Consider the following 16,471-nt stretch of genomic DNA (forward strand, 5'->3'; position numbering starts at 1 on the left):
CTTTCGCATTGTATAGGAATACTAGGATAAAACACAATATTGCTACAGTGATTTATTTTACTATATAACACCTACCAAATCACGATCTGGCGCCCAACGTGGGACTTTTATAAATGTTAGCACTATTGGATTTCTATTCTTTCGATACTAGATTGAACTTTATTTGTAGATCAACTGCTCTTTATGAGAATAGAAAACAGTATGGAGATTTGTTTTACGACTTATCTGACATTTGTAGCTATTGGCGCCCAGCGTGGGACTAGTTTATATCTGATTTCCATTGGGTTTTTAGGGTTCCGTAGCCAAAATGGCAAAAACGGAACCCTTATAGTTTCGTCATGTCCGTCTGTCCGTCTGTCCGTCTGTCCGTCTGTCACAGCCGATTTACTCGGAAACTATAAGTACTACAGTGATGAAATTTGATGGGAATATGTGTTGTATGAACCGCTACAAAAATATGACACTAAATAGTAAAAAAAAGAATTGGGGGTGGGGCCCCCCATACATGTAACTGAGGGATGAAATTTTTTTTTTCGATGTACATACCCGTGTGGGGTATCAATGGAAAGGTCTTTTAAAATGATATAAAGTTTTCTAAAAAACATTTTTCTTAAAGTGAACGGTTTTTGAGATATCAGCTCTCAAAGTCGTAAAAAGTATGTCCCCCCCCCTCTATTTTTATAACTACGGGGTATAAAATTCTAAAAAAAATAGAGGTGATGCATGCTAATTAACTCTTTCAACGATTTTTGGTTTGATCAAAGTATCTCTTATAGTTTTTGAGATAGGTTGATTTAACTGTAATTTACGGAACCCTTCGTGCACGAGTCCGACTCGCACTTGGCCGGTTTTTTACAATAATTCTAAACTTCTTAAAATATACGCAAAAACTATGCGGGAGAAAAGAAAAAACCTTTTTTACTTGCTTATTATTAAAGTTTCTTGAGCTGGCTATATAAGCGGATTTAACGTAGTAAGATATTGCTCAGAAGATTTTATTACATCAGTAGTCGTAGTACTAGTAGTACCTCATTAGTAGGCTTTATCCAAATCTCATTTTGGCATCTTAAATAAGATTTGGATACTCGATTGGACTTGATATTTTCACGAGTAATGTTAATATTAAGTTATTTTCAATAGTATTCAATCAACTTTATTTTTTTATTGGACTTTGATGGTCCAAATTAACATTTGTAGCTTGCAACAGACGATTTACTAATCAATGAGAAATACATAACATTGTATATTTACCTACATATGTATATTTTGAGCTGGATGAAACTCTTTATTTCTTTACAGGCCATAGTAGCACTAACCTTCAGCGTGTACGTGCTGAAGCCTATCTTCCCTGAGTGTGACCCACCTGAAGACGCTACCAGGCTACTAGCAGCCTGCTGTATACGTGAGTAGTATATATCATTTTGCTACCCATCTTCATCCTCTGCACTTTAATTACTATACCATACCGATTTCAATCGGGGTGCGCAGCAGATTTTCTTCTTCCATACACTTCAGTCTGCCATCATCTCTTTTTTTTTACACCATTTTCCTACCCAAATGGTTATAGTGCCGAAACAGGGTTTTTAAAATTTACGTGTCCATAACTCAGTTGTCCAATTAGTATTTATTTATAAAACACTTAGAATGTAATTTATACCATTTTATTGCATTGAATGTTATATGATATAACTGGATAGCCGAGCTATGGACGCTATGCATATCTACTATTCTAAATAGGTAACACGTTTTTGACAGTTCATTAAAGTATTGAATTTGACTAGTTATCAAATACCGTTGGATGCTGAGTATGCCCATCTTGCGAACGTCGCGGGCGATCGCATTTCAGCATACTTAGATATCACAATGTTATGGTTATGCTTACCAACAGGCATGCCACAACTTCCGAATCCTCCCAGTTTGGGGGGCCTAGCCAAGCAGTAAACATTTTCAGGCTTTCACAACGACGAACCGAATCTGACCGCTTCTGACTACCCGTAACGACTGCCAAAGATGTTCAAATAATAGCCACACTTGTATGCCTTAATAAAAAAAAAAAAACAGAAATGCCCTAAGACCTGTGATTTCAGTGGTCTATCTCACGTTTAATTAGAGCATTCCTAGCTTCAGGAATGATTTAATTACTTGCTCACTTCAAACGAATTCCAGGGGAACCGGACCGCAAATTCTGGTCCTTTGCCCCACTTTGTGAAACAGCAATCAACTTTGGAAAACGTGTTTCGAATCGCTAAAACAAATGATTAAGTGAACTGGAACCTTCTGTTTTCAAATCTTTGGATTACTTACCTACGCCTCTTAAGAAAATCTTATTTCAGAGATTAATTTACTAAGTACCTAGCACCTTATTTTAAAATAGCTACACTTTCTTTTCTTGTCCCAATAATTCATTATGGTCCACAATTCCTCTATTTCTCTTAATATATGATGGCATTTCATAAAATTATGCAGAAATAATGCTATTGTTAGGTATTTCAATAACGTCCATGAGTGCCATAAACTTTTAATAGCTTAGCTCCCTGAAGTTAAAGTTTGCGGTGCGAGGGCTTTTAGTCTCATAACTATGTATCCCAAAAGATCTTTAAGCTTACACCCCTCTACATTACCAGAACCTACCATTTACAAAGTCAGGGTGCATCTACACGGTGCAAGAAGCTTGCGCATGTTGAGGCACATGCGCAGGTTACATGCAGTCCAGCGACTCGCGCATGTACCAAGCAACCCACCCGCGTGCTCTTGTCACTTGGGCATGTTAACTTGCTCTAGCTACATGCACCCTCAAGTTCTAAAACCCTGTCTTGTTCTCAGTGCTGCTAACCTTCGTGAACTGCTGGTCAGTGCGTGCTGCGACGAGGGTACAGGACTGGTTCACTTATGCCAAGCTGCTGGCGCTCTTCATCATCATTGCTGCTGGCATCTATCAACTTTGCAGAGGTAAGTTATGTAGAAAGAAAGAAAGAAAATAAATTTTACTGACACGTGAAAAGACGCAATACACATGGACAATATAAGAAGCATTACATAAAGGAGAAAAAAATTAAAGGGAAAATATGCTTCTGAACGCTCAGCCTTTTTATTGACGTTAACATTTCAGCGGAGTGAATTTTGACATTACCTAGGTAAGCGTGATGTGTAGTTTGCTTAGGGGTAACTGTACCTGGTGAAACAGGGTTAAATCAATCAAGGGTTTTCTAAAAAAAATTTGGTATCTTTATTGAGTGTTGGGGTCGGCTTTCAGTCTAAACAGATTCAGGTGAGAAGCAGTGCTTTACATAGAGCGATTGCCTATCTGACCTCCTCAATCCGAGTAATAGTAGGTACTTACTTCCAATAATATCCAAGAATTGTCACCGTAACCTTCACTTAAGTAAGTCCCAGCCACAGCTCCATTATGATTATTGATTTGATTCAAAGAGTAAGCTTAAACGATTGCTCAATGACTGATTAAACACACTGATCAACCTTGAGCATTTTAAACATTTGTGCAAACAAACGTTTCTTTATACCGTCTGAACAAATACTACATCACGTTACTTATAGAGAATGTGTATTTAATTCAATGACCTAAATATCAAAAGAATTGCTTACTTGATTGGATCTAAGGACCAGAAAGAACAAAGCATTGAATTAAAATTCAGTTTTGTCGTACGTAATATTCAGGAATACCCACGCGTCTTCCTTATCTCTACTCTCTACTCAACGTCACTCTAATGGCTGTATAAAACCTGATCCAAAAGGGTTTTTAATTAATGCACTTAATATAATGGATTTGACAAATTGCATATTGGGTGCAAATAAAGTAAAAAAAAAAACCAAGATTATGATGGTTTGTAGAAGAAGATATGGCCGAAAAGTATGTTAGAAAAGAGTAAGAAAGAAGAAAGCATGTTCCCCGACCCTCAACATTGGAAATAAGGGCAGGTGAAAGGTTTTTGTAGAAGTGGCGCAACATGTAAAACCCCAGCACCCGGTTAGACTGGAAACTGACCCCAACATAGCTGGGATAGACAGATGATGAAGGAAGGGTAGGTTTTACAAAAATAATTATAAAAAAAACACCGTTACAAAAAAAAAATCTCAACAGATGATAATGATAAACACGCTGATGAAAGTCTAAACAACAAATATAAAAACAAACCAGTTTCAAACGCTCACGAGACAGAATTTGATTGCGTCTATTATGATTAGTCAATCGTTCACGATAGTTTTAAACTTGACCATGATCCACTTAGTTTATGCAGATATGACGCTTAGAAAACAGCTGTTACATCATTACGTTTTATTGTAATTTTTATAAAGGTAAGGAGCCAGAAAGTTTGAAAATCAGTCTTACCAAGGAGTATTGGGTTGACTGGGTAACTGGGTTGAAGAGGTCAGATAGGCAGTCGCTTCATATAAAATGCTGTATATAGCAGAGTAGGTACACCATTTTACATTCGGTAAGACTGGAAGCCAACCCCATCATAGTTAGAAAGAAGGCTAGGCAGATAGATGTAATTTTATAGGTAATGGTTTGCTTAAAGTTTTAGAGCCTCATAACAATCTAAATATTCAACTTTGGGATGTGTTCTAATAAACCTCCTTTTAAGGTCGCCGGCGGTAAAAAAATGGCGCTAATTTCAAAAGTCCAGTAGCCTGTTTGTCCTAAAGGAACAAATAAAAAACAGGACTTTTAAACAATATTTGTTTAGGGCAGGAAAACTGAAAAGGGCGAGCTAAATTCCCGAGAGAGTTGCCATTTTACCCTCCTCTTAAAATAGGAGGGGTTCTTTTTTGTTATCATTGAATCCCATAATGCTGCGCGTAGGGTGTGAGCGTATTTTTTTATTGGTCAGAATTACTTGGCCGCTGAAAAAAATATCGGGAATACTTTTCATTTATTAATCGATTTTAAAAAGGTATAAAAATGGGGACTGCTCTTATTTAAAAGCATAAAGAAGTTCCCAAATTTTTTTAATTTGAAATCAGAACAAAAGAACGCCAGAAAGTAGACATATATGAAGACTATGGCATTCATTCGATCGCAGAAATCCGGAAATACCTTTTACCAGTTTATTAAGAAACCTATAAGGAAAATTTGGTATTTATTTTGCAAAAAGAACTTGTTATTGACCTTTCAAGAAACTTGCGTTATTTTGTTATATTTTGATGGTCGAGAAATATTTTGACATTGAATCGTTGCTATTGGGAAGTTTGGTCATAAACTAGATATTCGCTGACGGACAGGTATTTCAATAATTAATTTGTCGTGTGGTAATAAACACCGTTGTATTGATTTATATAAGCTTTCAAGGGCGATTGAAGAAAGCTTAGAAACGAAAACCTGTTTTGTGAGTATGCAAATGTGACGAGGAAAATGTGGAAAAACGTAACAGAGCAAAATTATTTTTTATGATTAAGAAACAAATTGAGTACCTACATACATTATAAAATTGTAAGATTTAACGAACAATTAAATGTAATTTAATCAAATTAAATTCACATACAGATTAAAAAAACATTTGCCTAGACTTCTCCTGTCTACGTTGGGGTCGGCTATCAGCCTAGCCAGATGCATGTGATCTGAGTACCATGTGGCCATGGAGCAACCGCCTATCCGGCCTCCTCAACCCAGTTGCCCAGGCAACTCAACTATCTGAAATCTCTTGGTCTTAGTAACACTGGTAACACCAATTAATAAATCTGTGCCACTATTCAGAACAAAAAAAATCACAAATCGACCCCTGAACAGGGGTCTATTATCTATCTACTTATAATCATAATAAAAAATACAAATAAAATCAATATTGCAAAAACCCGTTCGCAATCAGTTCAAGGCGAAGTAGCTAGATAAAAGAGCGGTTTGATAACGAACCGATCTCAAGCAAATTGCTTCGGCACTCCACCAGACATTGAAGAAAGATTGCTTCGGGGATCTTAATAGAAATATGGAAAGGAACTTAATTGATTTATTTCTCGCCTATTCTGTGAAAAAGAAATGCTGGCTCCATTTCAATTAGGGGGAAAAGCTATCTCTTTTGATAAAAATTAGCTTACTTCAAGGTACTAAGATCTCCTTGCCCGGGATGCAGGATTGTTCGAAAGTGTTTCCGCAGCCCTGGTACATAACGGGCTTAAGAAAGAACATGATGGGTTTTAGTCAGTAAGAGTCTGATACTCCCTCACGCTGCTAACACACATCGGGAGGTCATTTGATGATTTAGCATAAAAAAGGTACTTCGAATCTTCCTCCATAAAAATTCATCTGAATCGGTTTAGCTGTTTCCCCGTGAAAGGGGTAACAAATCAACTCAATATACAAAGTCATTATCTCCCGAGCCTTTTCCCAACTATGTTGGGGTCGGCTTAATCTAATGGATTCAGCAGAGTACCAGCGCTTTACAAGGAGCGACTGCCTATCTGACCTCCTCAACCCAGTTACTCGGGCAACCCAATACCCCTCTTACTATACAAAACTCACTGTGCAAAGTCATGTAACAAAATAAAGAGCGTGTTATACCATTGTTCTTTCTCATTTTCATGAAATTAGTTATTCAATTCATATTTCTGATTAAGAGTTAATTACGATAGCAATCTTCAGCTAAGTATGTATTGTGATTGACAGACGAAGAAAGAAATAAGAATTTGTAGATAATAATGAGTAAACAATCAAAGATATACTTAAATTGAACATCCTTGGCAGTCGTTACGGGTAGTCAAAAGCCAGCAAGTCTGACACTAGCCTCACCAAGGGTATTGGGTTGCCCAGGTAACTGGATTGAAGAGATCAGATAGGCAGTCGGGTACTCAGCTGCATGCGGTTAGACTGGAAGCCGAACCCAACATAGTTGGAAAAAAGGATAGGGAGGTGATAATGCCTCAATCTTCATTATGAGATTACCTCCGTTTACTCTGCTTCATCGATCTTTTTAACATCATCATACAATTTCTGGTACAAGTGTCATCAAAAAAACCCTCAATCATTATCGATTACCACTGGAATTCTAACAAAAGAGATAAATATTCAATTAAGCTATTGAATGGAGTTTCGTGTCTGTAGTAATAAAGTCTGACATTGGCACTACTGTAAAAAGAAAAATATATATTCATACTTTTTGCAAGATCGATGAAAAAGTATGAATGGGACATTTCTTATGATTGGTCAAGTATTTTGTGTTTGTTTGCGGGTTTTATGAGACCTCTAAATAATTGAAAGGTAACGCACAGTATAATTGGTCAATTAACTGACAAAAGGATGCAAATTCAGTATTGGTTTTTCTTTTGAGCCTTATAGAGGTGTTTAACTAAGGCCCGTAGGTACGGTCAGCGTCAAAAGAAGATGAACCAATCAAAATTTTCGCAAAGGTTCTTCATTTATTAGAAAACACAAACGCCAAAATATACTTAACTGCCTAAACTTGAAAAAAAGTCGATAAATACTCTGGTAAAATATCAATGACGGTGTTAAGCAGTTTTGAAGAATTACATTTGTTCAGCCACTTTTGAAGCTGTACCTATTTACTCTTAACGATTTTCTCTCCTCGTTATTACCTCTTCAATCACGTTTTAATTAGAAACAATATGAACTAATCAAGTAATGATTAGACCAGTACTTTATGTAGCAAGTCGACTTATAAGCATTTATTGCCAGATTTTTATGATCGATTTAATAGTGACAATCTTTCAGAATATAAGTGACACGTGAATCACATTCACTCAGATAATTCTTCTTTCTAAATTAGGTTAACGGCAACTTTTCTATGTACTTAAGTTTGATGTACTTTCTAAGTATATTTTAGCCACCAATGACTTATTAAAGGTGAAGGAAAACATCTCAAAGAAACCTGGACTATTAAATTTGAAATCACCAACCCGTATTGAGCAAGCGTGGTGATTAACGCTCAATCCTTCTCCGTGTTAGAGGAGGCCGCAGCCCAGCAGTGGGACTATAAAAAAACTGGCCAAGTGCGAGTCAAACTTGCGCACGAAGGGTTCCGTAACATTATTTATAAAACGGACAAAAAAATCATGTTTGTTGTATGGGAGCCCCCCAAAATATTTATTTAATTCTAGTTTTCAGCATTGTGTTGTTATAGGGGCAACAAAAATACATCATCAATTTCAGCTCTCTAACTATCACGGTTCATGAGACACAGCCTGGTGACAGACGGACGGACGGGCAGAGGAGCGAAAACAATATATATTTTACCCTTTGGGTACGGAACCCTCAAAAAGGCAGATGATATTGATGATGGTGATGAATGTATGTTACTAATGGAAGTCTCAGGTCACCCATGTATTTATGTATGTACCAAGCAATGCAACAATGCACAAATAAGAGCAATTCACACTTCCTGAGCGTGGGCGGTTTCAAAGACCACGTTATTAAATGATTGCCGCGATCCGGCGCGTGTGAAATAACATTACAATGGTAGAACGTCTTGGGGGTATGTCTGATGGTGTGACGTCCCTTAATGGATTTGGCCGAATTATAACTCTGTAATAAATATGTTACAAAGTATTGTGTAAGAATCAATACCTATTGTACCTATTTAGGTATATTCGGTAAGAAATGTACAGATTTATTTAAATTAACCAAGCAAATAATAAAACTTCTACTCTCATGTGACTTGACACCTATTCGGGTGCACGGTAGTGCGCAAGCCAAGTCCAACCAAATATGCATTGTTAAATAATTTGAAGACACCCTTTCGTGGAGTAGAAAGGGTTTCTTTACAACAACATTTTTTGGAATTTTCGAACCTAACAATTTTTAAATATAATTTAATGTAATAAGTATCTTTTTCCTTTATTCCAGGTGAGGTGCAGCACTTTACGTTTGAGGGAACAACCAATGACGTCACATCCATCGCGCTGTCATTCTACTCGGGACTTTTCGCTTATAACGGATGGTAAATATTAACTTTTCAAATGTATGGATTCTGTACAGTTTAGCTAATGGATGTGAATGGGGTAACTGTGGGGTCGGTTGTAGCTAATGTTGATCACAATATGTTGATTGTGTTTTTTTTATATCTCCTCCTTTAACTCGTATACCTTTAATTATACCACTCACCACATCATTGTACTGTTTAAGCCCCATAAAGAAAAAAAATATTTATTAACATTTCAAATCAAACATACACATTGGGGTGTTCGTTAGTATTCCTTCCAGCAAAACACGATGGAAAAAGTGAAAAGAAGGTCTTTGTCTTTTTTTGGCGTACAAAAAGTCCAAAAATGAATTACGTATTAATTTGATTGAAGAGACTATATGAATTGCTTTTACTAATACCCTTTTACTTTTACATATTCTAACAATAGCACTACAATTTCCAGGAACTACCTGAACTTTATAATCGAAGAGTTGAAGGATCCAGTACGTAATCTGCCGCGGGCCATCGCCATCTCCTGCACTCTCGTCACCGTCGTATATACTTTTACCAACGTCGCCTTCTACACCACGCTGTCGCCTACTGAAGTAAGTCCAACCTGAAACTATCAGTAACTAAAGGATATGGCTAAATCCCTACTAATCCCTACTAATATTATAAATGCGAAAGTTACTCTGTCTGTCTGTCTGTCTGTTACGCTTTCACGTCTAAACCACTTAACTGATTTTAATACAATTTGGTACAGAGATTGAGTTGACCTTGAGAAAGATAGTTTTTATCCCGGTCTTTTGAAGAGTTCTCTTGGAAACGCGATATAACCGAAACTAACGCGGGCGAAGCCGCGGGCGGAAGCTAGTTTTCATATAAAAATAATCCATAATCGACAGCAATGAAATTTTTACTAATAGGTTCATTATGATAGACCTTTGATGGTGCCAAAAAGACAGGCCTGAAATCCATGGGATATAGTATAGATATATCGGGTGTGTCGTTCACAATCACATTAAATCATATCGCATATACTTTATGATATTCTATGGCGAATTGTAAAAAAAATAACCTAATCCATTCAGTGGTTTAACCGCAGGAGTCATTTTTCGTTTTTATAATTTACAACATCATGTGTAAAGCAGAGATACAAGTTAGGAGTATCGTATGTTTTGATCATGGAAGTAATAACACGTACACGTAGTACTTATTACTTCCATGGTTTTGATATTTTTCAAGGGAGAATTTCAGTTGTTTGTAATGACTGACTTTTATATGGTGTTCTAATTTTTGCACATTTTTATTCCATTTACTTTGTTTGAAGAAATCATTTTTTTATTATAACTTATTTTTCTTTTATCTTTGTGTTAATCGACATATATTAACCTATATATTAACGCATTTAATTTAATGTGATTATGAACGACACACCCGATATATCATATTATCACAAAAATAGGTTATGTTGAATTTATGTTGATTTTTAAAATTATTCAGATCAAGGAACATAAAAACACTAACATAACAAAGGTACACTAACATTATACAAGCCGTCTTATGTACTCCTTATACATATTTACTCACTTATGTACTCTCTTATGTACTCTCTTATGTACTTACTCTCTTATGTACTTACTCTCTTATGTACTCTCTTATGTACTTACTCTCTTATATACTCTCTTATGTACTCTCGTATGTACTTACTCTCTTATATACTCTCTTATGTACTCTCTTATGTACTCTCTTATGTACTTACTCTCTTATATACTCTCTTATGTACTCTCTTATGTACTCTCTTATGTACTCTCTTATGTACTTACTCTCTTATGTACTCTCTTATGTACTCTCTTATGTACTCTCTTATGTACTCTCTTATGTACTATCTTATGTACTCTCTTATGTACTTACTCTCTTATGTACTCTCTTATGTACTCTCTTATGTACTTACTCTCTTATATACTCTCTTATGTACTTACTCTCTTATGTACTTACTCTCTTATGTACTTACTCTCTTATATACTCTCTTCTGTACTCTCTTATGTACTCTCGTATGTACTCTCTTATGTACTCTCTTATGTACTTACTCTCTTATGTACTCTCTTATGTACTTACTCTCTTATGTACTCTCTTATGAACTCTCGTATGTACTTACTCTCTTATGTACTCTCTTATGTACTTACTCTCTTATATACTCTCTTATGTACTCTCGTATGTACTTACTCTCTTATATACTCTCTTATGTACTCTCTTATGTACTTACTCTCTTATATACTCTCTTATGTACTCTCTTATGTACTTACTCTCTTATGTACTCTCTTATGTACTTACTCTCTTATGTACTCTCTTATGTACTCTCTTATGTACTTACTCTCTTATGTACTCTCTTATGTACTCTCTTATATACTTACTCTCTTATGTACTTACTCTCTTATGTACTCTTTTATGTACTCTCTTATGTACTCTCTTATGTACTCTCTTATGTACTTACTCTCTTATGTACTCTCTTATGTACTCTCTTATGTACTTACTCTCTTATGTACTCTCTTATGTACTCTCTTATGTACTCTCTTATGTACTTACTCTCTTATATACTCTCTTATGTACTTACTCTCTTATGTACTTACTCTCTTATATACTCTCTTCTGTACTCTCTTATGTACTCTCGTATGTACTCTCTTATGTACTCTCTTATGTACTTACTCTCTTATGTACTCTCTGATGTACCTACTCTCTTATGTACTTACTCTCTTATGTACTCTCTTATGTACTCTCTTATGTACTTACTCTCTTATGTACTCTCTTATGTACTTACTCTCTTATGTACTCTCTTATATACTTACTCTCTTATGTACTCTCTTATGTATTCTCTTATGTACTCTCTTATGTACTCTCTTATGTACTCTCTTATGTACTGTCTTATGCACTCTCTTATGAAAAAAAAACAACATAAATGCAGACATCAGAAACACCAATTTTAATACCTTATACTCGATAAAGTTGCCCCTTTTTCATATTAAAAAAATATATATTTTGCGCTTACTCTTACTAACAGGCTCCATGTTCCCCAGGTTTTGGGTTCAGCAGCAGTAGCAGTGACATTCGCGGAGCGTCTGTTCGGCTGGTTCGCTCTCTCCATCCCGCTGTTCGTGGCAGCTTCCACCTTCGGAGCTGTTAATGGCGTACTGCTTACATCGTCCAGGTAAAATTATTATAATACCTACACTAGTTTTGGTAGGTTTGACCTTCTCGACTCTATGTCGGTTTATACCTATACTTGTTTTATTAATTTTTATAAGCATGTTCCATAACAATATTTATTAAATAAAATAAATAAATAAAATGTCATTTATTTCAGGCAAATTCACCCATATCAGAAATTCACACAAACAAATTACTATTATTCATTAAGAAAAATCAAAAGAAAACAATATTCATAATTAAATTATACATACAATCAAACAATATTAATCGGTTTTAAATAACTGCAATATAACTGTCTATACACGAAAGAAAGAAGAAAAGAAAGAGACTGAAACCTCGTATAAGCCTTATGTAAGCTGAAATAAAAAAAAAACTGTTTTCTTGAAAGTACTCATTAGTACTTGTAGATACAAGACCTTTACACTGACCATTAATTTCTAAATTCATAGACCTAGAAATATTTCTCTTGAACTACCTACCTATATAAATTAACGTCTTGGCCGGTTCTGCCCTCTGCCTCTCTCATGTAATAACGATCACAAATAACTGTAACTAGTGAAAGTAAATTAATGTAACTATACTGTGAAGGTTAGGCATGAAGGTTGTGCGAAACAATCGCTTATTAAGTGGATTCTTATATTAGTCTTCTGAATACCTATTTTTTTAATATATCCCATATATTGATGGCATTTATGCGATGAATTATAAAAAAAACTGACGCAAAAAAGAGCCAAGTCCAAACGTATTCAATAGAGAAATAAATATAAAAATTGATCACGTCCTCCACACAATAGCTCGTATTATCGTATTCAAGGTTAAAATACTTTTTTTTTAGATCCTTATCTCCACCTATGTTCCCAGTGACTTTGTCGAATAATCCTGCAGTTCCTGCTTGGTTATCAAAGATTTTATTCATAACCTGTGAAATGGGCAATGGCCCGTTTCTGTCAGACTATACCACTGAACTTACAAAAAAGCAAAAAAACGGAATTTTTCATCGTTTCTCTGCCGTACCTTGTGTTCATGTTACTTGTCGAATTTAGAGTCCCATATAAAACCTTTAACAAACAGTCCATGTACTTAACACCATATTTCTGTACCTACACATAAATTATTTCATTTCATCAATCCACTATTCTTCTTCTAGACTGTTCTACGCGGGAGCAGCTCAGGGTCAGATGCCGGAGATGTTGACCATGGTGTCTTCCCGCGCCACTCCTGCTGCTGCAGTGCTGGCCGTGGCACTCCTGAGTCTCGTCTACCTCACCGTGTCGGATATCTATGCGCTGATCAATTATGTTGGGTTCGCTACTTGGGTGAGTAGAAAAAATATGTTTAGGAAAGTGAAATAAATACTTATATGTGGATTGACGTCTGACATCACCAACCGTGGTGCAAGCGTGGTGATTAACGCTCGAACCTTCTGTATTTGAGAGGAGGTCTATGCCCAGCAATGGGACGATAAAAAGGCTGATGACTATGATGTCGATCGAATATTGCTCCTAAAAGTCATTGTGGCTCAATTCACTCTGATAGTTTGATGTGATCAGTGATGGTAATCCGAAACTACCCAACTGCCAACATAAATCTTGTTTTGCCTTTTACAAGTGCAATCAATAATATAACAATATGTTTCTGTTACAGCTGAGTATCGGTGCAGCAGTTCTGTGCTTACCCGTGCTGAGGTACACACGACCAAACCTGGAACGACCCATCAAAGTCAATCTATTCTTCCCTGGTAAGTTGCACAAATTATATATTATACACAATACAGCTATTCACGAGAGTTTATTAATGAGAATTTGAGAGAAATTAATAAGTCACAGTTCTTATTCATAACGAAAAAGTATACATTTTTTCATGAATTGTACCTCAATTGTACTTACATCTAGTTGCTCTCTTTAGATACCACTGATAAAATCATGTAATTTTATTGTATTAAAATTGTAAAATCCATACAACCCTATAGGGCAGTACGGCACGGTCACCGATGTTTTGAGTGATCTGCTTTCTCAGGCATTTCATCAAGTTCAAGTTTTTCTAGGTTTTGCCGTTAAAGCTAGTCATATATACCTACTTATAATACCTACTGTAGTTAAGCTGCAGTTATTTTACAACACCGTCTACCTTCACAGTGATCTACATAATCTGCACGATCCTGGTGGTGGCATTCCCGGCCTTCGCGTCTCCCGCGGAGACCGGAGTCGGCTGCCTCATGATCCTCACGGCTGTACCGGTCTACCTGCTGCTGCTGCATCCCAGGACCAGGATCAAGTGCCTCGGCTCTATCACCAGTAAGTGATATCAATATAACCTGGTTTTTTAATCACTACAATATTTTTTTCTTATAAAGCCATCTATCTGCCTGGTTTTATCTCAACTACATACACCGTTCAATGTGATACTATAATACTAATACTCTAAATGTGAAAATAGCTTAGTTTGTTGCACTTTAACACAAAAGTTACTGACTTTAAAATAAATGTGGTATTTGTCTAAATCCTTAGAAAGGATATACAAGGTGTTGATTTGCATTTGTGCCATAGTTCAGGAGGAGGACATACAATACATAAATAGTCGATTGGAATTACAGTAGATGGGAAATAACTAATATGCACTGCTTTTTTTGTCATTGTAATGTCGTGGTATTTTCGAAGTAATCCAATTTTATGAATGAAATTTATGAGTGATCGTTACGAATGCTTTGTGTTTGCGTTTGTGTGAGGGTGCAGCACGGTTTTAACGCCAGTAACATACGCGACAAGTTTAAATAAGGCTAGATGACATTTACGGAATTCCGAAAAAAAATTAAAGAAAAAAAATTACGTACCAATTTTTTTATTGATTTGGGTCGAGAATCATTAGCATAATTACGTCCTTGAATATGGCACGGATGCAAATCAACAGCTTGTATACTAGTTGTTACCCGGGTGCGGGAAATGGTAAAGACTATGGATTTTACATTTGGTATTTGTTTCAGATGTTGCAACTCTCCTGGTACAAAAGTTGACGTTATCGGCGAGACCCAAAATAAAGGTAAGGTACAAAAATAACTGGAATAAAATTCCACGTGTATAAAACGATCCAATATAAAATATCCTTATACTGATCGTTTTACCGACAATTTTAGTCTCAATTTCCCAACTTTTATCAACTAGTTTCTAAAAGAATACCTACCTAAAATAATTGATTCGATGTTTTTAAAGACTTTATAATATTCTTTATTTTTCAGTGAACGCCCTAATTGACAACTGCATCCGACAACATATCCGACCACATCGGTAAGGACGGTTACTCTGGTCCGTTTTACTTATAAAACAATGAAATAAAAGACATACAATTCGACCAAAATACCTTGTACTATTAGTTAACTACATATTTATATGTAGTCACCTAAAATTATTATATTATTTAAAGCAATATCTATCTGAACTTGGCTCTTCACTACCGTGCTCCCATTTATGTCAAAGTACTAGTTTTATAGAGTAAAATGGACAAGGATAATCGTGCTTTTTATATGTATTTAAAATTAAAATAAAGCTGTTATACCATTCACTGTATAATATAAAGGCACAGGCCTAAAAAGGCCGCTTACATATTTGCGATTATTTTGTATTTAAAGGTTTTTTCATGCGATTAATCGCAAATATGGGAGTCGTTTACTTGTTGTATGTTTTAAATACAATTAAATGTACTCAATTACCAAATATGTAAGTAGTTTATATGTTATAGGATATATAATAACGACCAGTATATCTTAGAACTATGACATTCTATTATCTGGAATGTGTACTGTAGCGCGTGGTGCGCTAGGAACCGGGGATCTTCAGGATATTAAATTAAAACATTCAATAATAACTTTAACTTTGCGTTTATTCGCTGACTCGGGGGTGAAGTGACATACTTCAATATATAAAAACTATTCTATGGAACAAATCGAATACATTTGAAATGATTGCCCGGTCAGTATCAAAAATATCTCACGAATAAAACCTTACAAACGAAAAAGTTTCTAACTACGTTACAGTACCTACCCCTACTTTGACTTGCTGATTTAGTAAAAAGTACCTAAATTTTACCATGGCCGAAGAAAAGCTAACTATGTATCTTTTTCATGGTGAGCAAATCTTATCATTTTAAACCAACTCTTTCTTCAAAAATTGTATTTAGATTTTGTCACGCACTAAGTAATCTCCAAAAATGTCTAAATTGTGTTAAGAAAAATATTACTTTTAAGTTTTAAAAGTCATAGCAGTCTAAGATATACTAGTGCTTTCTACGTGGGCAGCTAACGAGTGGGACAATGAATAGATGTAATATAATCTTTATGGCCTAGGGCCCATTCTCAATAACCAAAAATACTGTAGATTTGCAAAGACGTTTAAAAAACACAT

At 35.6% G+C, this 16,471-nt stretch overlaps 1 protein-coding gene across 1 annotated transcript in view; it reads left to right on the plus strand.

Annotated features, from left to right (window-relative positions):
• LOC124641863 (large neutral amino acids transporter small subunit 2) overlaps positions 1–15,986 on the plus strand; it is a 39,738-nt gene extending 23,752 nt beyond the window's left edge. The window contains exons 4-13 of the mRNA XM_047180111.1: positions 1,300–1,402; positions 2,824–2,949; positions 8,813–8,906; positions 9,334–9,475; positions 11,945–12,075; positions 13,225–13,393; positions 13,722–13,815; positions 14,213–14,371; positions 15,058–15,113; positions 15,310–15,986. Of these exons, the coding sequence (XP_047036067.1) occupies positions 1,300–1,402; positions 2,824–2,949; positions 8,813–8,906; positions 9,334–9,475; positions 11,945–12,075; positions 13,225–13,393; positions 13,722–13,815; positions 14,213–14,371; positions 15,058–15,113; positions 15,310–15,312 (1,077 nt within the window). The 3' untranslated portion in view covers positions 15,313–15,986. The remainder of the gene's footprint in view (positions 1–1,299; positions 1,403–2,823; positions 2,950–8,812; positions 8,907–9,333; positions 9,476–11,944; positions 12,076–13,224; positions 13,394–13,721; positions 13,816–14,212; positions 14,372–15,057; positions 15,114–15,309) is intronic.
• Positions 15,987–16,471: the final 485 nt, after the last annotated feature.

The sequence above is a fragment of the Helicoverpa zea genome, chromosome 23 (genome assembly GCF_022581195.2).
Source record: "Helicoverpa zea isolate HzStark_Cry1AcR chromosome 23, ilHelZeax1.1, whole genome shotgun sequence".
In the NCBI taxonomy this organism is placed as follows: Eukaryota; Metazoa; Arthropoda; class Insecta; order Lepidoptera; family Noctuidae; genus Helicoverpa; species Helicoverpa zea.